The following is a 23,370-nucleotide window of genomic DNA, read 5'->3' as shown; positions in this document are numbered from 1 at the left end:
ATAGGAAATTTCCAACCAGTTCCATAAACTCTACCTACTATTGTTCTGTGCATGGTCCTCGAGCATTTCATTCTTTAAAATTCCACACAGCTCCGCCAAAGTCTCCAGGTGGTTAACATGGATGATGAGCGGTCGAAACACATCATACCACAAGGTGCACAGCTTCACCAACAGCTCGCTAGGGAAACAGAAAGTCAGGGAACCGTGATGCTAAATCATTTGCTAGTTTCTAAGATTCTCAACAGGAAAGTGAGCAAGTCGCCTCTTTTGATTCCGCTCATTTTCTTTGTCAAAGATGTAGTCATGGGCCCTAGTTATGCCTGCCTTTTGTTGGTTATGTTGAACACTCCCTGTTCCAAACGTACCCTGGCACCATTCCCCAACTCATTCTCTGCTAAATTGATGATTGCATGGTTTCCTCCCCTACTCCAGATGTACAGGTTTGTAGATTAATTGGCTTAGTAAAATTGTAAATTATCCCCAGTGTAGGATAGTGTTAATGTACGGGGATCGCTGATTGGTGACTCGGTGGGGCGAAGGGCCTGCTTCCGCGCTGTATTTCTAAAAAACTAAAACCCGCCCCCCTACCTAATGTGCAAACATTTCTCCCACTACTGTCTCTTTGCTCCAACCCTCCCCCCCTCCAGCTTTACATTTCACTCCTCTTCTTCTTACCTTATATGACACCCTTCTGTCTCCTTTTCACCTCTATCCTTTGTCCCTTATTCCATTCATGTGCCATCACTCACTCGCTCCTGTCCCTTGCCAGGCTTTGCAATAAATGACCTGCAAGACTTTCCCTTTTCAAACTATCACTCCTTGATAGGCTTGAGGCCGCTCATCCATGGCCAGAATCTAGATGCCCCTTGTCAGAAAAATGTGAACGTGCAATTGCTGTTTCTGTATTCTGAACCCCCAGCCCCTGCACAGAGCTGATCTTACATGCTGGGAACTAACAACACGAAAGCAGTTTGTGAATGCAAAAACAATGTATAACAATTTCTCCATCAATTGAGTCTGTGAAGTTATTAAGTATGTTCAGATGAAAGAACTTGAAATCTCAGATGTCAATAAGCAAGAAAGAAAGTGACAACTTACTCTAGTTTGGTTGTTGGTTTGGTAAAAAATTCATTATATAGCCGATGCTCATCCTGACAAACATGGACCAGAAAAGCACAGCCACTGCGAACCTAGAAGGAAATTGCAAATTATTTCTCACTTAAAGTAACAAAATTGTTCCGAATATTTAACAAGTGGAAATTTAATACAAACCTAAATTTAACATTGTAAATAATTTTAATTCCAGTATTTTGTTATTGATTATAACTATTTAAAGTGTTTGGGATATTTTACTATACGTTATGTAAAATAAGTTGAAGTATTATTAAATAGTAATATTAAAGTTGCAAACACGTCAAGTGAATTTTTAAACTTTAACCAGACTTCCTTTTTAACCACAAATCACCCAATACGATCAGTTTAGACCAACATATCTTTAAATAATAGAACATGCTGGATATAATGAGCAGATCAAGCGATATCTGTAGAGAGAGAAACAGTTAACCCTGTCAGATTGATGACCTACGACTGATAAAACTTCATTAATCTGAAATATTTGTTGTTTCTCCCCCCACATGCTGCCTGACTCTCTGTATGCTTCACAAACTTTCTATTTTTATTTCAGATTTCCATCATCTGCAGTTGTTTTTATTTTGAAGATGCTTTCATTGGAAGTTTTAATTTTTAAGAAATCCAATCTCCAAAACCTAATTAACCAGGAGACATCAGCTAGTTAGCATCTCTATTCATGTTTAACTATTGCCTGACAGGCTACTCAAGAAACATTATAGTGTGTTCTTTGTGAAAATAGCTAACAAACTTCTTTAGATTGAATACAAAATGACTTTTAAATGATTCAGCAACTAAAATAAACACAATAAAAATAGTGAATTGCAGAATTCAGCAAAAGATTCTGGACATTAGGAAATCAAAAATACATAGGAGTAGAAGCAATCTTATGATACTGAATGAGAACAGGAAGAGAGAATGCTGGAAATATTCAGCTGGCCAGGTAACCTCTGTAAAAATGTCACTGACAACTGAGAAGTAACAATTTTCTCAGTCTCCACACAAAGTCCCCTAAATGCCCAACACACACTGCCAGACTCGCAGCATTTTCTTGAGACGATCTTTCAGTCGAATGTCACGTATATTTGAGTTGTAAATTATGTGGACTGGTGTGCAAATGTAAGTTCCCCCAATTCTTTGAAACATCGAGGGATGATTGAATTGTGGTCTTTTAAATTATATAAACTCTAATAACGGTGATACAGAAAAAACAATCAGTAAGGAAATCCAGAACACGGACAATCAAAAAACTTAAGAGCTCACAGCTTTTGGGGGGGGGGGGGGAGAAGGGGTAATCAAAATAATCTGTAGATGTTGGAAATCTGAAATAAAACCAGACAGGAAATATTCAGCAGGCCAGGCAGCATTTGTGGAGAGAGAAACAGAGTTAACATTTCAGAGTTAACATTAACAATAGCTTTTATCAGCATGACAATCTGTCTGAAGAAGGGTCTCGACCCGAAATGTCACCTATTCCTTTGTTCCATAGATGCTGCCTCACCCGCTGAATTTCTCCAGCATTTTTGTCGACCTTTGATTTTTACAGCATCTGCAGTTCTTTCTTAAACATTTGTCTTCCCAAGTTATTGATGCAATTCATACCAGAGCACAGTGATCCTTGTTGCTTTGGCTGGTCAGGTCAACAATAGTAGAGGCAATGCTTGGACCCAGCAGGAACGCCCTCTGATCCAGGTAACACTGATGGACCTCGCTCAGGAGCTGTTGATACCTGATGAAAAAGTAGGCCCACTTTAAATTTAACATACACAAACGTCCACAGCAAAACAAATAAGCTTTGCTTGCAGAAATATGACATCATGCCAATATCATTCAATATTATTGGTGTCTTTTTTGAGATAATATATATTAAACACATTTGTCCTTTATAACATTTGTATCACCTCTTGAAAAGCCTGTCCTACAGGAGACATTTGCTCCACCTGAACACAGGTCTCCTTGGGCCAAAGAGCCACTAGTAGTTAGTATGATTCTGCACCTGATCAACTTCAAAACAACCGAAATCTGAAGGAATAATCTAGCACTTTGGGAAGGAGCGAGAGAGGGAGGTCTGGGTTAAAAAAAGTGCAAAAAGGGATCAACAAATAAAGGACAGCCAGAAGGGAGAGAAATGAAGAGGCCACAATGAGGAGAGTGGAAAACTACACCTATATTGTTCTTTCCATACCCCTGCAGCCATAACAGTTCTTCACCGTTAGTGAATTACTTTTTATGTGTGAACATTGTTACGTCTATTAATCTTCAAAACCACAGGGGTGGGGTGGGTGGTTGACATTCAATAACCTGCTCTACCGAAATCATTGGAGGAAATCACAGCCGCTCAATGCAGTGACTAGGTATCCACAGAACTGTTCAGTCGGTGATAATAATTAGATTAAAAATTAGATCCATGTATATTGAGCTGAACTGTGGATCAGTAATCAAAATTCTTCTTGAACAGCAGTTCATGGACACTTTATAATTCAATTCATGTTCCACAATGTCCTAAAGTTTAACCCCATTATGTTGTTTATGAATACATCTGAAATCTTTTTTTTACGCACCTTCTATTTAGTTCTCCGGTTTACATAATCACAACCACACTTTAACATTGATTCACTTAAACTCAAAAATCTGGGACAAGTCATAGGATTTGAAAAGGTTCCAATAAAAGGGTCCAATAAAAGTTTTTTCATAAAGATTACTGCTATCAAGTCAGTGCACACTTGTTCTAAAGAAACGTTTAATTAATGGCCAATGCCTAAACTAATCTCTTTGCTTATTGACCGCATTGAATTCTAACACAATGAGTGACAAGGTTTTCCTTTCATCGAACATACTTACTCAGGGCTTTTATCGGTTCTTTGTTCAATTTGTTCAATCAGAGACTGTGAAAAAAGGCAACAGCGCTGTAACTTTTTAAAATGGCAACAAGGATCAGCATTAGATTATAAATGTGATCTGATGACTCCTAGAACATGCAATGATTCTTGCATCATTTTTAGGATTTGCTATAAATTAATTGAACCTAAATACTGGCACTGCTCACAAATAGAATTTCCAAGCTGTGTTATAAGATGCCCAGCCTGACAATTCATAGGATGCCGATCTATTCATGCATGGGTAGCATATACGAGGATGCACAGTCCACTGTTCCCTCCCACAAATATCACAATGCTGCACATTGAGAGCTAAAGTGTGGTAGCAAAGGATATTCTAAGTAGTCTTCAAGGAGGAGAAGCACTTTCTGTGATAGCTGCCATTCCTCCAAACACTATTCTTTGCCTCACAGTCCTGTTTCATATTTTTGGTACTTCTTTTCCATTTTCAGTGTGACTCATGCACACATCGTTAATTGTGATTGCAGGCAGTTTTCTCCATTCCCTCCAATTCTTGCCATTAAATGCACCTTAAAGTAAATCTCTGCAAGAAACCCTCTCATTACTAAGTTTGAAAAGTAGCCTTAACGAGACTGCAGTAGAAGCAAGATAAAACAAAATGCTACCTTGTACCTCCTGTTCATTTCTGACTGGTTGATGATTGTCATCTTTCACTCACAATAAACTTTTAAGAAATTACTTTTTTACCAGATAGTGGTCACTTTTTACCGAGTCAGGTGGAACTATGAACAACATTTTACAAGTAAAAGGTTCAGTCTTTCCAAGACACTGTCTTGTGCTAATCAGCTAGTTCCAGTGTTCACCATAATATTCAACCTCTCCCTGGCCAAGTCCGTGGTCCTTGCCTCCTTCAAGAGATCCACCATTGTACCAGTGCCAATGCTTCTCCAGCCTGCTTGAATTATTTCCCACTGGTGGCCCTCACCTTGGTGGTCATGAAATGCTTCGAGAGGCTGATTCAAGAACTACATCTGCGCCTTCCCCCCTCGCACCATGGACCCGCTGCAGTTTGCATACTGTCAAAACAGATCCACGGATGATGCGGTCTCCCAGGTTTTGCACACCACTCTCTCTCACCTTGACAGCCAGAAGGGGGGCTATGTGAGGATGCTGTTCATTGATTTCAGTTCAGCTTTCAACACCATAGTCCCCACCCGACTTGCTGAGAAGCTGCTGGAACTGGGACTGAACATTCCCCTGTGTGCCTGGGTTCTGGACTTTCTCACCACCAGGTCCCAAGTGGTCAAGATGGGGAGACATACCTCCAACCCCCTCAGCCTGAACACAGGATTTCCCCAGGGTTGCGTCCTCAGCCCCCCTATTGCACTCTCTGTACACACATGATGGTGCGGCCAGGTTCAGCTCCAACTCCATCATCAAGTTTGTTGATGACACAGTGGTGGTGGGCCTGATCTCCGATAACGATGAGAAGGCCTACCTGGAGGAGGTGGCTGATCTGGCACTCTGGTGTCAGGACAACAGCCTCCTCTTGAATGTCACTAAAACTAAGGAGCTGACTATGGACTTCAGAAGGGCACAACAACCGAGGACGTATACGCTACTGGGAATAAATGGGACTACTGTGGATAGTAGCTTTAAATACCTGGGAGTCCACATCACAGAGGATCTGAAATGGACAACACACTGCCTCACTGATGAGAAAAGCAAGGCAGCGCCTTTACCACCTCAGGCAGCTGAGAAAATTCAGTCTCTCTGAGGATCCTTCAATGCTTCTACTCTGGTGCAGTAGAAAGCATCCTGACTGGAAACATCTCGGTCTGGTTTGGCAACAGCTCTGCCCAGGACAGGAAGACTCTGCAGAGAGCAGTGCGTTTGGCCGAACGTACCATGGGACTCCCCCCCACCCCTTGCAGGACCTATACACCAGGAGATGCAGATCCAGAGCCAACAAGATCATGAAGGACCCCTACCACCCCAGCAACGGACTGTTCCAGCTGCTAAGGTCAGGCAAGCGCCTCCGCTGTCACGCTGCGAAAACAGAGAGGATGAGACGGAGTTTCTTCCCACAGTCCATCAGGACTGTAAACTCTGATCTCACCAGGGTCTAATTACTGTTGTGTCTTTTTTAAATAATGTAAATACTGGTTCTGTTCTGTTGTTTTGCACAATCCCTCCCGCAGGCATTGCCACTTTTATTTCACTGTACATCTTGTATGTGCACGTGACAAATAAAGTTGACTTACATAGAAACATAGAAATTAGGTGCAGGAGTAGGCCATTCGGCCCTTCGAGCCTGCACCGCCATTCAATATGATCATGGCTGATCATCCAACTCAGTATCCCGTACCTGCCTTCTCTCCATACCCTCTGATCCCCTTGGCCACAAGGGCCACATCTAACTCCCTCTTAAATATAGCCAATGAACTGGCCTCAACTACCCTCTGTGGCACAGAGTTCCAGAGATTCACCCCTCTCTGTGTGAAAAAAGTTCTCCTCATCTCGGTTTTAAAGGACTTGACTTGATCAAATAAACATCTTACTTTTCACAGCATACGATGCTTACCCGCACTTTTGGTGCTGCAGCTCTGAATTTTACATAAAACAATGTAAAGGCATTGTCAGTGTTCGATATAACGGAGGGATCCTGTCAGATAAAAAAAATGAATATTTTATTAAATGTAGTATTTCTACTAACTCCGCTTGAAATTTAAACCCATCTTTTTGGTGAGGTATCAAACTGCATTATCATGTCAAGTGGACATAAAAGATCACCTGCGATTATTATAAAGAACAGGGAGTTATCCCAGGGTTTTTGCCAAGCGTTTAACCTGAGCAGGTTTATTTTAACTTGGCACCATGTTCAACACAGACATTGTGGGCTGCTGGGTCTCTTCATGTGCTGTGCTACTCTATCAAAAAACAGTCTCTGGTCACAATCACACCATTGTTTGAACATTTACTGTGTGCAGATAGGTTGCAATTTTTCCATATTAAATATATTATTAGACCATGCTTGCCATGACAAACTGGTTAATTGAAAAACAAGACGAGTCAAATAATACTGGAACAATTGTCTAAATACAGTGCTTTAAAATTATAAGTCAAACTACAACTTACCCTTTTCGTTAGTTGAATGGAAAGGTTCTGAAGTGTGTTCACAGTATATGTTTTCATAAGGTACATAGCTTTGGATAGGCAATGCTTAAATTTTGCTAAATAAACGGGATAATCTCTAAAGCCAGGCTGTAAATAAAAAGTGTTGGATAAATGTCATCAAAAGTGCATATCATAGACAGCTTTTCTTTTAGCAAAAATGTATACAGCCTTCATGTTACATTACACATATCTGGCCGTCTCATCCAAGCCAATGCAGAGAAAAGCATTTGAAAATGGAAAACATCTCACATAGCCAGACATCAATCTTACTAAAATAACTGTGGGTGCTATTTCCACTGTGGCGCTTCAATGGCAACCTTGCCAACATTCTGTCTATCCTTTTCATCTTTTTTTGTTATTTTTAGTGTGTTTTAAGAGAACGTGTTAATGTTCTCTGGTTTGTTTTATGTGGGGGGTGGGGGTCAGGAGATTTATTTTTTCCAATCTCTTACCTTGCCGGAGATACAATTGTGTTCTGGATCGTATCTCCGGTCACTCTGTGGCCTAACATGGTGGAGCTGGAGGCCTTGCTCGGGACTGACTTTGAGCGCGAGGTGTGGACTTACCATCGGAGCTGATTCTTTGCCTGCAGACCTTAACACCAAAGAACTCGCAGTCTCGGGTTGAGACCGACGTCGGGAAGCTCCAAAAGCCGCAAGACGTTCGACTAGCCCCGACCCAGGGTAGATCGCTCAGCTGAGATTCCTCCCCCCCTCCCTCCGATGCAGGAATTTGATCGCTCCGACGAGGAGGCCCGCCGCCAGCTACGGGGCTAATATCGTCCCGTCAATGGAAGTTTAGAGGCCCCAGCCCGCTGGAGGACAAAGAAGGGAGAGATTGATCTTTTTTCCGCCCTCCATCACAGTGAGGAATGTGGAGGAGTTACTATGGTGAATGTTCATGTTAAAATGTATTTTATGTGTCTGTTGCTTTTTATTGATGTGACTGTATGGCAAATCAAATTCCTCGTACGTTGATGATTATGTATGATTATGATTATGAAAACAAGACCAATGCAGCCGTAATACTGTTGAAGGAAATTTTGAGTTTAACCTGTATCTGGCCTTCACGTGAGGCCCAGTTGCTGTCTTAAGTATAGCTCAGAAAGAACAGGCAAAAACTTCTTGTAGAGCAATGGTAGACAAAAATGCTGGACAAACTCAGCAGGCGAGGCAGCATCTATAGAGCGAAGGAAATAGGCGACGTTTTGGGTCGAGACCCTTCTTCAGACAGACTTGTAGAGCAGTGTTGAGTTTCTTAAACATATCGGTTTATTCAAGGCCTTAACAGCGCACACTGGGAAACACTGAGAGAAAGCAAAGTGTTCCAAAGGTTCGCATTTTATATTCCCACAACACAATGGTTACATGTGGATTTTATACCTTTGAAACAATTCCCTATTGATCAATAGTTAAACCTTGTCATTGGAAAACAATTCCTAATTTACCTAACAAATCCTACACCCAATTCACCATTGACTATGTTCAATCTCCTGGAAATTAGGAAACTATATCTTCATTTATCCAAAAAATGTGTCTAAATCCTTTGCCCAATTCACCATTGACCATGTTTAACCTCCTGTTTCCTGTCATTAGGAAACAATTCCTCCATTTACCTAACAAAAGGGTGCAAAAAGGACACCTCTATTTCCCATTACATGTGGCATTTACACCTGATAAATCTATTTATCGCCTCTCCTAATATCCTGAGGTTCCCTTCGCTATATTGGTATCTTTTCCCATCATCGTGATTTCTCCGTACAACCAACTCACGTATATTATAATTTTCAGAGTTTCCTATGTCAGTACCAACACCCAGACCAGAGCTGGCTAGAACAGACTCCAATTTATTACCCAGATGAACAAAACATCTCGGCCCATCACCCAGAATACCACACCCCAGACTATAACATAAGAAATTAAAATGTGCACCATATACAATGCAGCCATAAATTATGAATTAGCTACACAATAAACAAAAATATGATTGTAGTTTGGGGGTACAACCGCTCCTGCAACAAGGACTTACATGTGATGATACATAAGTTATACAGTCATCCAGTTTAGCCAGCGTCGGTATAAATCCTTCACTGTTCACAGACAGCGTGGGTGAATTCAGTTTCTAGGAAGAGAGAAAAATACTATCAAATTAACTCCACATGCCAGGACATCGAAGTAAAACTATCTTTCCGAATGACAGAGTTTAAAAGATCTACTTCCATCTGTGCAACCTCCTTGGTACACAACAAGAAAACATTGAGATACTTGTACTGACAATTCCCTTGTTTTTAATATTTACATAGATGTCGCAAACTGATTAATATATGATTAATATAGGTGGGAAATAACTGGAATGCATCCAGTACTGTTTTTCATAAAATACCATGACGTTGGTCATGAAAATTTTGACACAGCTTTTGTAACGTAAACCTTTCTTGATTACTTGCTGTGACAATGTCAGCTCCCAGCATCACAATCCATTAATCCCATTCTTCCTGATTGCCAGCTGCTTAATTCCTTTGGTCTTGGTGACCAAACAGTAATATAGCCAATTACTTAATACCACATTTTTTGGCAAGTGGAAGACCTGGCAGAAACCCATGCAGTAATAAGGAGAATATATAAATACCACAAAGGTTACGCTTGGTTAACCCTGCGACAGGTTGAACCTGGGTACCTGGCTAGCGTAACAGGATCGCGAGATATCAGGTCAAAGACCAAAACAAGATACAGATCAGTCATATTCTAATAGAACAGACAGGCCAGAGGAGGAAAAGGCTGAAAATTTGACACAGGAGAGAGAAGAGATACCAAAGGTTTTCCGAATTTTACATGTCTTGTAAGATCATCAAAAGGAAAAGACTCGTGTTGAAAATGCACCGGCTTACATTGCCAAACTTAATGCTAGATATTATATTGGTACTAGGTATCAGGGAGAGATTTTATGTTCAATTTGTTTTTGGAATAAGGATAAAAGGAAAAGTTAACGTGCATTCACTAGCTTTGTTGTGGTGTTCAGATATGAATGGTTGGGGAAGCAGTTATTCAGTGTTTCTTGCGTGAGATTATTAACTAAACCTTCAGAACATTCAGGAGGTCTCATTGGTTCTTTGTAGCCAGCATACAAGTCCCCAAATAGGCCACTGTGAATTGCAGTGTGTGAGTAGGGGTCAGATTCTGGAGAAAGGGGTGGGAGAGAACTTGATGGCAATGTGAGAAGAATAGTTTAGAGAAAATTAAAAGTGAATGGGATTACTTTGTAAGCCTTGTTTTACACAATAAGGATATATAGAAACAAGATCCCACAATACATTTTTCCAGTTAAAGACAATAGATTTTCGGCATCAGAGTGTTTCACATTCACCAATAATGTGAATGCATAGAATGTCTACTTGAGGAAATTTAAAAGAAAACAGTGCATAAGTGACACATACTGTGTTTATGTTTTCCAACTCGTTGAAATACGAAAGCTTCTGCTGAATATTCTCAGCGAGGTCTACTAGCTCCGACTGTTGATAAAACAAAATTAAATGTTGCAGAACTGCTGTCACAACATTTTCTTATTTTCAATGAAATAAATGCTTTAACATTCGAAAGACAAAAATTCCACCAAATGCTCAGTCATCACCTTCAAAGCCTCGCGGTGAACCCAAAATTCACATGGCACATTTTAATAAACAAGATGTGACCCGGAATCTTCAACGTATAAATTCACATTTCCATTAATATTTGTTCACATCAAGTTATTAACTGTGATGGTTTCTTGGTGTTGTGTCACAAGATCACAATGAGGAAGTGGTGGCAGTGGTATTAGCACTAAATTAATAATTTGGATACCCAGGGCAAAATCCTTGGGATTTGCCTTTGAATCCCACCATGACACAAGGTAGGAAGTTCAAATTTCAATTCTGGAATTAAAATGATGTCCATGAAAACCAGTTGATTGTTGTAAAGACACAATTCACCCACAAGGAGGAAATCTTGCATCTTAGCAGCAATGTGGTTGACTTTTGACTGCCCTCTGAAATGGCCCAGCAACTCATTCACTTGTAATAAACCGCCAGAAAGTCAACTTTTGCATCATTTCATCAACATGAAACAAACCTCTACAAACCTCCAAATAAGTCTAATTTGTACTAAGTGGAGTTATTCAAAGTTCAGAAGCCACTTAAGGACACAGCTGAAGAGCAAGCATGGTATGATAGAATTCTATTTAATTTGTATTTAATTTTATCTTTCATTTGAGAGTAATTCCTCTTAGTCTAAAAATATGACTTTAAACATGCTCAATATAAACTAGGTCATAAAAACAGACTATAGCAAGGTAAGTAGGGAAACTGAGTTAAAAGACTCAATGCAAAAATAGACACAAGGTGCTGAAGTAACTCAACAGATCAGGCAGCATTCCTGGAATACGTGGATAGATGACGCTTCGTGACAGGACCCTTCTTCAGTCTGATTGTAGGGGGAAGAGAAAGCAAGCTAGAAATGAGGAGGGGCAGAAGAAAACATGACAGGTAATAGTTGAACACAGGCGAGGGAGGGGCAGTTGGTTGGACAAAGGCCAAAGATGAAAAGAAACATGTGGGGGGAAAAAAAAGGATTGAAGAGGCGCGAATTGGGAGGGGATGAGAGAAGTCGGTGCGAGTCAGGGCAGGGGTGAAAAACAGGGGATGTGTGGAGGAGAAAGGGGAGGGGGCTCTTAAATACTCAGCACACTCTCTCTCTCTATATATATATATATATATTTGACTTGCTGAGTATTTCAAGCATTTTCTTCTTATTTGAGATTAATCAGCAGCTGCACTATTCTTGGTTCCCCAACTTGTTGAATGGTGTTGAGTATTATAATCGAGAAGGGGCAAAGGTACAACTGACGTGATGTACTGATTGGATCAATGCAACTTTGAAATGGTTGAGAAAAGAAACTTACACGTAGAACAAGACAGTACATTTCTTTAGAACTGAGGTTAGTAAAGGGAGAAGCAAACATGAAACGCTTCCAACATACACTAACATAATGTATCTATTCAAGGGTGAAGTCAAACAGCCTTCTCTGTATTTGTTTGGATTTGAAATACTAAAAACACAATAAATCACACAGGCCTCCAATCGTCACTCTTCTATAATATCATCACCAGGAAATGCCCTCTTCTCCGACACTTATGTAAGAATGCTGTTCATCGATTACAGCGCAGCATTCAACACCATTATTCCATCAAAACTGATCACCAAACTCGGTAACCTGGGCATCGACCCCTCCCTCTGCAACTGGATACTGGACTTTCTAACCAACAGACCCCAGTCTGTGAGGTTAGACAAGCACACCTCTTCAACCCTCACCCTGAACACCGGCGTTCCTCAGGGCTGTGTGCTGAGCCCCCTCCTCTACTCCCTCTTCACCTATGACTGCACACCTGTACATGGTACTAACACCATCATCAAGTATGCAGATGATACAACGGTGATTGGCCTCATCAGCAACAACGATGAGCTGGCCTACAGGGAGGAGGTCCAGCACTTAGCAGCATGGTGCGCTGACAACAACCTGGCCCTTAACTCCAAGAAGACCAAGGAGCTCATTGTAGACTTCAGGAAGTCCAGAGGTGGCACGCACACCCCCATCCACATTAACGGGACGGAGGTGGAACGTGTTTCTAGCTTCAGGTTCCTGGGAGTCAAAATCTCCGATGACCTCTCTTGGACCCACAATACCTCTACTCTGATCAAGAAGGCTCATCAGCGTCTCTTCTTCCTGAGGAGACTGAAGAAGGTCCATCTGTCTCCTCAGATCCTGGTGAACTTCTACCGCTGCACCATCGAGGGCATCCTTACCCGTCCATTGAGTCTGTCCAAAGCAAGCGCTGTCTGTGGAGGGCGCTCAGCATCGCCAAGGACTGCTCTCACCCCAACCATGGACTGTTTACCCTCCTACCATCCGGGAGGCGCTACAGGTCTCTCCGTTGCCGAACCAGCAGGTCGAGGAACAGCTTCTTTCCGGCGGCTGTCACACTACTAAACAACGTACCTCGGTGACTGCCAATCACCCCCCCCCCCCCCGGACACTTATTATTTATTTTTTATTCAAATCGTTTGCTATGTCGCTCTTCAAGGGAGATGCTAAATGCATTTCGTTGTCTCTGTACTGTACACTGACAATGACAATTAAAATTGAATCTGAATTTGAATCTGACATCAGATCTATTCCTTGACTTTTTCATTCATTTTTAAATTGTTTCTATCTTACTAATCTACTTTAGAGCCAAAGTATCACATGAATGAATGCACTACCAACACATGAAAAATGTACACAGCAAACACTAATATCGGTACACTGTAATTGTCCCAACAAAACTTTCCTACCTGCTCCCTTAGGAGTTGTTCACAGGCTTCATGAAGTGTACCCGTCTTAGTTGATACAAATAGATACTGCTTCTGCAAAGACTCCAAATGTAACAAGGCTGTGTTTACATCATTCAGTATTGCATTGCACTGCTCCTGAAAGCCATATAGATAACCCCTCAATTCTCTAAAACAAAGAGCAAAAATAACATGTTACAGACTGCGTATGAAAGAACTGCAGATGCTGGTTTAAATCGGATAGACACAAAATGCTGGAGTCTCGACCTGAAACGTCACCCATTCCTTCTCTCCATATGCTGCCTGTCCCGCTGAGTTACTCTAGCATTTTGTGTCTATGTTACAGACTAATCTGCACTCTTAATATGAGGAATGGTTAATAAATGTAGACATTGCAATTGTGCCTATAACTCAATTAACAGGTTAACATAAAAACCTAATAAATGGAGAATCTATTCCATGTGAAGGGGCACCGATTAATGGCTGTGCTCATAGTAACACACTATTAACTTGTTGTGGTGAGCACAGGATGAAGATTAGTGTTAGAGAAAAGAACTGTGCCATAAAGCACTTTTATATAGGAAACTATGTTCAGTTTATGAACACACATATACTGCGCAAATATACATTACCAGACACCCAGTTTGTAACTTCAAATCAATCTAATTATTATAATTTTCTATATTTCGTCTTGTATTCATTTTGGGACCATTTATCAGCAGCAAACCATAAACAGTATTATGATGTGCATTCACGAATCAGAAATCAACTTGCAACTGCCCAGTTGACAGTCTTAAGGAAAGCACATATTTTCATCTAAGAGCTCATTCCAATAGGTTACAGTCATCTGTGATATAGCAATGCTTATTTCACAGATACTAGATCTGTTTGAATAGCAAAACAAAGCTTTTCACTGTTATTCAGTATGTGATAACAAACCTAAACTTAATCAATTGTAATCAAAACACAAATTATCTGTTCTAATTTAGTACCAAAAAAAAACCTGCAGATGCTGGTTATACCAAAGATAGACATAAAATGTTGTTGTTTTTTTGCTTTCACTCACCAACCCTCCTCCCATCAGTCTGAGAAAGGGTCCTGACCTGAAATGTCATTATCCATTTTCTTCAGAGATGCTGTCTGACTTGCTGAGTTACTCCAGCTTTTTGAGCCTATCTTTGTTCTAATTTAGTGCTGCAGCCAAAATTACTCTCTGCTTTGATTTCCATAATATATGTAATGTTCTCCTAAATGTTTGTCAGCTTATCAACATCATTAACGTTTGTCAGCTTATCAACATTATTTCTAAGCAAAATTTCTATAATTCGTTTTTCAAAACTCAATATGCTGGAAAGCTTGCTTAAACGATTCCCTGCTAATCCCACAATGGTATGTGATCAGACAAACTTTTCAAATGGAATACCTGCCTGTATTTTGTTCCTTCATCTTGATCCATTTGTGTCTGAATTTTGGAGAAACAGGAAAAGAACTGCCGGGGTGAACAGAAACAAAGTTATTTAGGCAGCTAACAAGCCAATGTGTAATGCCTTCCACAAACGCTCTGGTCAGAAGGCATGCACATGTGCGAGAAAGAACCAAATAAATGTTTTCAGGGTGTTGCCGTTATGACTAAGGGTTCTATGGCTTCCTTCTGTGCTATAAATTTCTGCCTGTTTATAAAATGGGGTTGGGCTCATCTTTTGGCCTGTCCATACCACCTGATGCTCTAGGAAAGGTTTGATAGAGAGGGAATTCTCTCAGGTACATACACTTCATCCACAGGGAACCATTCTGGTGTTACTCCCATATGCCATGCCACGGCAACAGTTTCTGGAAACGTAGTGTCAGGTACCACGTGTACATTTGCCGGCACACAGCCCTTGATCATCAGACAATGCAAAATGTGCACACACATCTCTCTCATAACCTCTGCTGCTAATAGATTCTCACCCTCCTCACCTCCCCCACATCCCACAATCTTTGAGGCGAAATCTTCTCCAACTATGGAGAATAAACCATGCCACAAATTTCATTCTGAAGCCACTGATCCCATGTCCCACCCTGAGCAATGTCCACATTGGAATCGTATATCATAGGTTCCTTTATTTGAAAAGCGAGGGAGATGGAATGCAGGATGATAGTTGAAAACTGAAAGCAAGGACCTAACGCTAGGAAAATATTACGTTTTATTAAAGATATTTCAGCATGGCACAAAATCATTCAAATTACTCTAGTACGGTCAACATAGTTTTGCAAAATGCTTTTGTTAAATTTATCAAACTGAACACATTAAGGTCTAGACACAAGGAAATTTAGGAAACAAGCTTTGTAAAAATAATTTGCTGGTTTTAATAAATTGGGAAGGACAATAAATCCAAATTCTATGATTATGGTTATTTAAACAGCTTAATTAACTCATTAGTCATGTGGGGGGCCCCGCCGTGAAGGAGATGGGGGGAGAGAACAATGGAGGAGCTGGTGTGGGGGGGGACCACCCGTGAGGTGGGAGGGGGGAGAACAAAGGACAATGGGGACCCGGCGTGGGGGAACCGCTGGGGGTGGGGGGGTGAACAAAAGGAGGAGCTGACGTGCTTTGTAACTTTGTCAGCGCCGTAGGTGGCTATTTGTATACATTGGGTATGTAGCAAAGAATTTCACTGTGCCTAGTCACATGTGACAATAAAGTATTCCATTCCAAACACAGAATCTGTCATTATATCTGAAAAATATTGGAGAAGAAATTCATGAAGGGGCTCCTACAAGGGAGAAAGAATGAAATTGTCACAATTTACAGCATGGGACATTAATGTAATAGGAGTTATTCTATAATTATACATAATGTTTAGTTGACATATTTCTGATTATTCCTCATGTTGATAAGATTGAAATTAAAAGAAACTCAGTTCAACTCTCATTTCCTAAAATTAAATGCATCAATTTTGTAATTACCTGTTGCGCAGTTTCAATTTTCTCATTTTCCATGTTCAGTGCAGTAAATCCTTTCAGAAGAATATCCTCGGTGGATTCAGGAACAACAGCAGTTAGAGGGACAGTGATAGATCGAGATGTCAGACTGCAAAGGTCCTCAATTGGCAACTAAAAGTTGAAAAGAAAAGAAACAGAAAAATTACTTCTGGTTTGGCTGTATCCTTAGTGAGATAAGTATGTTACAGTTGCAGTTAAGTGAGTTACAGTTGCACAAGACGTTGGTGAGCCCACACTAAGAGGATTGTCGTCAGTTTGGTCACCCTGCGACAGGAAAGATCTACTAAGCTGGAAACCAGGGTGCCAGGTTTTCAACTAGGAGCTAGGGCTTTCGAAGGTAATGGCAGGATGCACTTTTTTATACAAAGGCAACAGTAAACTGAAAATCCACTAATAATTATTGAGGTTGGGATCAATTTGAAATTCAAGGCAGATCGACAAATTATCTTTGCAAATATATCAATGGATATTGAACCAAGACAAATGAGTTAAGAGACAGATCTAACGATAGTTACCTAAATGATCAAGCAGGCTCAACGGGTTAATGGCCTTCTCCTGATACAAGTCAATGGAAAATCCCAAATTTTTGATATCCAGCTATAAAGTAATTTTATTGCCCTTGATGATGCAAGATAGAACTAGCTGCTCCATATAACATAGAAGGTGACAAATCGAATCACTCTGGTGATGGCTACTTGAAAAAGCTCTCTAAGTAGATTCACTTATATCCTCTTTTCCCACATCCCTCCAAATGTTTCTTTACAATAAAAGTGTGCATCCAACTCTGTTCAGAATTCTGCTATTGAATCCATTTCCAACATCCATCGCGGGTAATCCAATCCAGATCACTACAGCAGCCTTGGTATATATCATGGCCTGAATTGGAGAATCACTACTAAAAATAGGAGACAGGAAAGCATGAAACAGCAACCCAGAGCAATGGATTTAATTTCTACACTTATTATGCTACGTTACAATCTCCCTGTGTATCCTCTCTGGGATGTGATGTTACATAGAATGGGAATTAAGGATAAGGCACTTGGACATCTCTTTAAATTAAATTAACTTATTTCTCTTTCTCACAAAGATGGAAACTGAGCTTTCTAAAGTGAATGAAATACAATACCCAACCTCCCAAGTTTGTCAAATGTATCAAATGCCTCCCAAATGGGTGACTGGTGTTGCAACTAGCTCTAACCTGGAATAAGGCTACAGGTTCCTTCAGTGTCTTTGAGGTGGCAAAAGATCAGGCCAAGCTGATCTATATCACCGAAAAGTGAACATTATATCATTTTCCTATGTTTGGCAGTCTCCTTGTCCAGGCAGAAAGCCAATGCTTACATCTGTGGCACAGATTGGACATAGAACAGCTGCAGAGATTACAGCATGTTGTCCATCAAACCTTAAATAACTCTGATCTTTAACATTTATCATGCTCCTTTGCATTGTAGTACTGACGTCACAATAAAAAGATGCATCTGAAATTGAAAAAACTTTGTAATTTAATTGTGATCCCACTCTTGCTCATATACAGACGATTAGTTCATTATTGATTTAGACTGATGTTGATTCCACAGCATATTCAAAGGTTCCACATTGCACATTAACGTTAGATTATGAACCAAAGATACAGTATTTGATATTACGAGATTTTATTTTGTTTTTAATAGGTAGATGGTCGTTCGAAGACCAGAGATGAAAGGACAAGCGTGAACAAAAGGTGTTGTAAATTGTGACGCTAGAGGAAAGAATGTAAATGGAAGGGTAAGGGGTGGGAACAAATAGGTGCAGGTCCAGGGGAGGGAGGGGTTTGTTCAGTTAGTTAACTAAAATTGGAGAGCTCAACACTCATACCATTAGCTACCCAAGCGGAATATGAGGTACTGTTCCTTCAGTTTGTGTGCGGCCTCACTCTATCAATGGAGGAGGTCCAAGACAAAAAAATCAGCATGAGAATGGGAAGAGTAGTTAAGATTGTTAATAACCAGGAGATCCAGTAGTCCTCGGCGCCAAGCCGAGTCTACATTTAGACTCGCTAATGTACAGGAGGCCACACTGGGAACACAGGATGTGGTAGAAGAGGTTAGAGGAGCTGCAAATGAACCTCAGTCTCACCTAAAAAGACTGCTAGGGACCCTGGATGGAGGTGGTATAGGAGCAGTGGTTACCTCTCCTTCAGTTGCAGGGGAAAACACCTGGGAAGGGGGTGGTTTGGGTGGAATGAATGAATGAACCAAGGGGTTGCAGAGGAAACAGACTCTGTTAAAGGCAGAAAGAGATTGGATGGGAAGATGTGGCTGGTGGTAGAAACATGCTGGAGATTACAGTAATGGCATGGAATTATGTCCTAGATACAGACATATCGGTTGGGCGAATGGTGAGGGCCAGATTCAGGAGGTACATAGAAAATAGGTGCAGGAGGAGGCCATTCAACCCTTCGAGCCAGCACCGCCATTCATTGTGATCATGGCTGATCGTCCCCTATCAATAACCGGTGCCTGCCTTCTCCCCATATCCCTTGACTCCACTAGCCCCTAGAGCTCTATCTAACTCTCTCTTAAATCCATCCAATGATTTGGCCTCCACTGCCCTCTGTGGCAGGGAATTCCATAAATTCACAACTCTCTGGGTGAAAAAGTTTTTTCTCACCTCAGTCTTAAATGACCTCCCCTTTATTCTAAGACTGTGGCCCCTGGTTCTGGACTCGCCCAACATAGGGAACATTTTTCCTGCATCTAGCTTGTCCAGTCCATTCATAATTTTATATGTTTCTATAAGATCCCCCCCTCATCGTTCTAAACTCTAATGAATACAAGCCTAGTCTTTTCAATCTTTCCTCATATGACAGTCCCGCCATCCCAGGGATCAATCTCGTGAACCTACGCTGCACTGCCTCAATCACAACAATGTCCTTCCTCAAATTAGGTTACCAGAGTCAGAAGGAGCAGTCCTTTAGACAAATGTAAATTGAGTAACATATCCATGTTGACCTTCTCAGAAGGCAAATTGAATCTCATGAAAATGTCATTTTTTTGATGAGATACAAAAAGTCGATATGAGGACTTCCAAAATAAGTCTGAAGAGGTGCTGCATCAAGATTGAAGACCATGTAAAAAAGCTGCGGCAGCATGAAGTGAAAATTAGCTAAGAGACACAAAAACACTGAAAGGCTGTGCATCAGACTGGAGAAACGTACAGTGGAGAGCCAGGGATCAGTTGTAGAACCTCAGCATAATGCCTCCTTGGACTTGCAGAATAATTTGTAAATTTATAAATGACAAAACTTTGTGGTGTAGTTAACTGAGGAGAGAGTAATAGACTTGAGGAAGATACTGACACAGCCTGGTGGAATGAACAGATGGGTGGAAAATGAAACAATGCTTAGAAATGTAAAATATTACACTGCGACTTGAAGATGGAAGTAATACACACTAGAGACAAAATGTTAAAAAGGAGTACGACAAAGCAATCTATGGTTATAAATGTATCATTTGTTAAAAGTGGTTAAAAATGCATTTGGTATCTTAAGGTTTATAAAGATAAGCATTTGTACAACTGCAAAGAAATAAAGATAAACCTTAATAAAACAATAGTTCAGCAATAACTGTAGCAATGTCCAATTTTGGATGCCACATTTCAGAAGAGATGTGAAAGCTTTAGCAAGAGTGTAGAAAGGCTTTATCAAAAACAATCTATTTCTAAACAAGCATGGCGTGACAGAAGGGAGGCACCTTTAAAATCCAGTCCACTGTCATCACATTAGTCAATGCTGTATTTAATTATCTTTGTAACAGTGCACAACGATAGTTTAGAGGAAAATGAGATTGGCACATGATTCAGAGAAATCAGCATCATAAGCAAGAGATCAAGTACCTGCCCTGAGCTATTCATCTGTGGTGCTTGGCACTGTGCAGCAAATGAAACACAAACAGGGGCTATACAAAGTACATTGGACCATAAATCCCGCAGACAAATAGACAATTTCCCGAGAGAAAATATAGCATTTTAAAGGCCATCTAATGACATAAATGTATGGCAATATCATTCAAGGGAAGACAAATGCATGAAATACGCATTGGCTAGAAAATAGTTCAAGAACATTTATTCGGCTTGAAGTTGGCAGCATGGATTCAAGATCCGCAATAGAACTGTGCCAAGGTTAAAGCAGTTGATACAGAAGAAATATGTTTATACCAAGAGGCTACTGAGGATAATTTAAAAAGATGGAGAATGATTTGATGAAGAACACAAGTAGGAGGATGGCAGCGAAATGGGACTAAAGTAGAAAATTCAATATTGCCATCAAGGCAACACCTTAAGTGTAAACAAACTTTCCTGCACACGGAAACAAGTATCTTCCATTTATCGCCTCAAGGCTTTCAAGGCGTGGTGGTTCCGGGTGGCAGGTATAATCACAGATAAAACCAACCATTGAATACAAACCGATGCAGGAGACTTTCCTCTAAAAGTAGAGTTATCACCTTTTGTACTGAGGTCATTTTGACTACTCACAAAATACATTGAGCCAAAATGCATGCATGTACTTTTGTGTGGCACAATGCTGCAGCTGGTAGAATAGTCTCACAGCACCAGAGACCCAAGTGTGATCCTGAACAAGTGATTGATGGTGGGCATGGAGTTGGTATGAAGGTCCTGTTTCCATTCTATACCTCCAAACAAAACTTTTGAATCTTCCTGCCTGTTCCAAATGCAATGTACCAAGCCAGTTTTACAATTTCTCCCTACGTCCAGATGAGATTGAAATACGATACGATAGAACTTTATTTTTACCCAGGAGGGAAATTGATCTGCCAAAGTCATAAAACACAAGATACATGAATTAAAGTGATGAGTGGAAAGGATTGAGGATGTGCAAAGATTGATGGGGGGGGGGGGGGGGGGGGTCGTCAGTCTACCCCACGACAGAAGGGGGAGGAGTTGTGTGGTAGACTGGTGTGGGTTGAATCACCTGCACCTCAAGATTAAGGAGTTAGTTGTGGACTTTAGGAGGAGAGGAATACCCATGCTACATGTCTCCATCAATGGTGTAGATGTGCAGTTTACCGAGTACAAATACCTTGGAGTGTACACGAACAGTAAACTGGACTGGTCCTGGAATGCCGAGGGCCTGTACAAGAAGGGGCAGAGCCGGCTGTACTTTTTGAGAAGGCTCCGCTCCTTCAATGTCTGCAGCAAATGCTGCAGATGTTCTACCAGTCGGTGGTAGGCAGTGCCATCTTCTTTGCTATTGTGTGCTGGGGCAGCAGGGCAAAGGCCGCGGACGCCAACAGGATTAACAAACACATCAGGAAGGCTGGCTCCATTCTGGGGGCTGGGTTGGATTCCCTGGAGATGGTCTTGGAAGGGAGGATGCTCCGCAAACTGCTGAGCATCTTGGACAATACAGCTCACCCCCTCTGTGACACACGTCAACCTGATGAGTACCTTCAGCAATAGACTAGTTCCACCAAGATGCAGTACAGAACACCACAGATCCTTCTTCCCTGTGGCTATCAAACTGTACAACTCCTCCCCCTTTTGTCATGCAGTGGACTGGCTCCCCTTCCCTCCCTCCCCAATCTTTGCACATCCCCAATCCTTTCTACTTGTTACTTTAATTTCATGTTTCACAAATCTTGCGTTTTGACTGCTGGCAGATCAATTTCCCTCCTGGCATAAATAAAGTTGTGTCATATCGTATTCACAAATCTCTCAGATGTAGGACATATGATAGCTTCCATTGACAACACATTGTTGTAGACATCATGTGTCCTCTATGTAAAGATGGGACATTGTCTCTACTAGGACTACCAAAAGGATGATTGTGCCCTAATTATATTGGGCTATTCTGATACCACACCTGGAGTATCTGAAGTTTTGATCTTCTTATCCAAGGATATATTTTGCATTGAGGAAGTACAACATAGATTCACCATGAGGAGAGATTAGGCAAATTAGATTTGTATTCTTCAGAGTTCATACAAATAAAACAAAATTATTACAAGGCTCTGCTGGTTGGATACAGGGACATTTCATCTAATCAACACCGTTTGAAATAGGCATCCCTGTCTCTTAATAATGGTTCAGCGTTCTAGGACTGAGATTAGAAGATTCCCACCCCACCCCCACCCCCACAAAGAGCAGTGAATCTTTGGAATTCTCTACCCTAAAGCTAAAGCGCTGCATTGGCTCAGTCCTTGAGTTTGTAATTTGTAGAGTCAAAGAATAATGATGGGAAATTGCTGTTGATATAGGATCTTGATGAATGGCAGAGGGCATTCCGTTCCTCTTTCTTACTTTATCGTGTTTGCAGAGGTTGGTGTTGTGGGTGTGTGGAAGCAAGGGGAGCAGGAAGAGAAAGAGGGCAGGGATGGACTGTGTGCCAACAACCGTCCCCATTCACAGAGTCCGCACCGGGGGCAGCCGCTCCCGTAGCCCCGGGTCCATAATCAACAGGCTGTGACACAGGGAGAGTACCCATGGCTCCAGCTCCAGCTCTCCCCTCCCCCAGGCTCAACTCCGGCTACGTGGCAGATGCCGGGAGCTGACCGGAGCCCTGCACAGGCGGAGCGGACGAGAGCAGCCGCACCGGCCCTTCGTCCCCAGGCACCGGCCCTTCCTCCCCCCGTGCCCGGGGCTCCGCTGGGCAGTTCCCGCGGTCCCGGGCGCTGGTTGCACCGGGCCGAAGGCCTCACCCGGGCCGGGCCCGGCGTGCAGCACTCACCTCGGCCGGCAAGGGCGTGCTGTCAGCGGCGGGCCGGAGCTCGGCAACACTGCGCTGCTGGGTGTCGGTGAGCGGGGCGCTGGAGCCCGGGCCGCGCTCCCACAGCGCCAGCTGCTCCCGGCTCCGGGCCTCACTCACATCCGCCACCTCCGCCATTCTG

The 23,370-nt window shown here is 41.7% G+C and overlaps 1 protein-coding gene across 1 annotated transcript in view; it reads right to left on the bottom strand.

Moving 5' to 3' along the window:
* The window catches only part of cog3 (component of oligomeric golgi complex 3), a 49,523-nt gene extending 26,157 nt beyond the window's left edge, over positions 1-23,366 (bottom strand). The window contains exons 1-12 of the mRNA XM_055644802.1: positions 23,211-23,366; positions 16,451-16,597; positions 14,929-14,990; positions 13,505-13,670; positions 10,576-10,650; positions 9,171-9,263; positions 7,104-7,229; positions 6,550-6,630; positions 3,970-4,013; positions 2,731-2,857; positions 1,099-1,190; positions 39-178 (exon numbers count right to left, since the gene is read on the bottom strand). Coding sequence (XP_055500777.1) covers positions 39-178; positions 1,099-1,190; positions 2,731-2,857; positions 3,970-4,013; positions 6,550-6,630; positions 7,104-7,229; positions 9,171-9,263; positions 10,576-10,650; positions 13,505-13,670; positions 14,929-14,990; positions 16,451-16,597; positions 23,211-23,366 — 1,309 coding nt within the window. The remainder of the gene's footprint in view (positions 1-38; positions 179-1,098; positions 1,191-2,730; positions 2,858-3,969; positions 4,014-6,549; positions 6,631-7,103; positions 7,230-9,170; positions 9,264-10,575; positions 10,651-13,504; positions 13,671-14,928; positions 14,991-16,450; positions 16,598-23,210) is intronic.
* Between the last annotated feature and the right edge of the window lie 4 nt (positions 23,367-23,370).

Source organism: Leucoraja erinacea, chromosome 13, assembly GCF_028641065.1.
Source record: "Leucoraja erinacea ecotype New England chromosome 13, Leri_hhj_1, whole genome shotgun sequence".
NCBI lineage: Eukaryota > Metazoa > Chordata > Chondrichthyes > Rajiformes > Rajidae > Leucoraja > Leucoraja erinaceus.
This window is presented reverse-complemented; position numbering and strand designations above follow the sequence as displayed.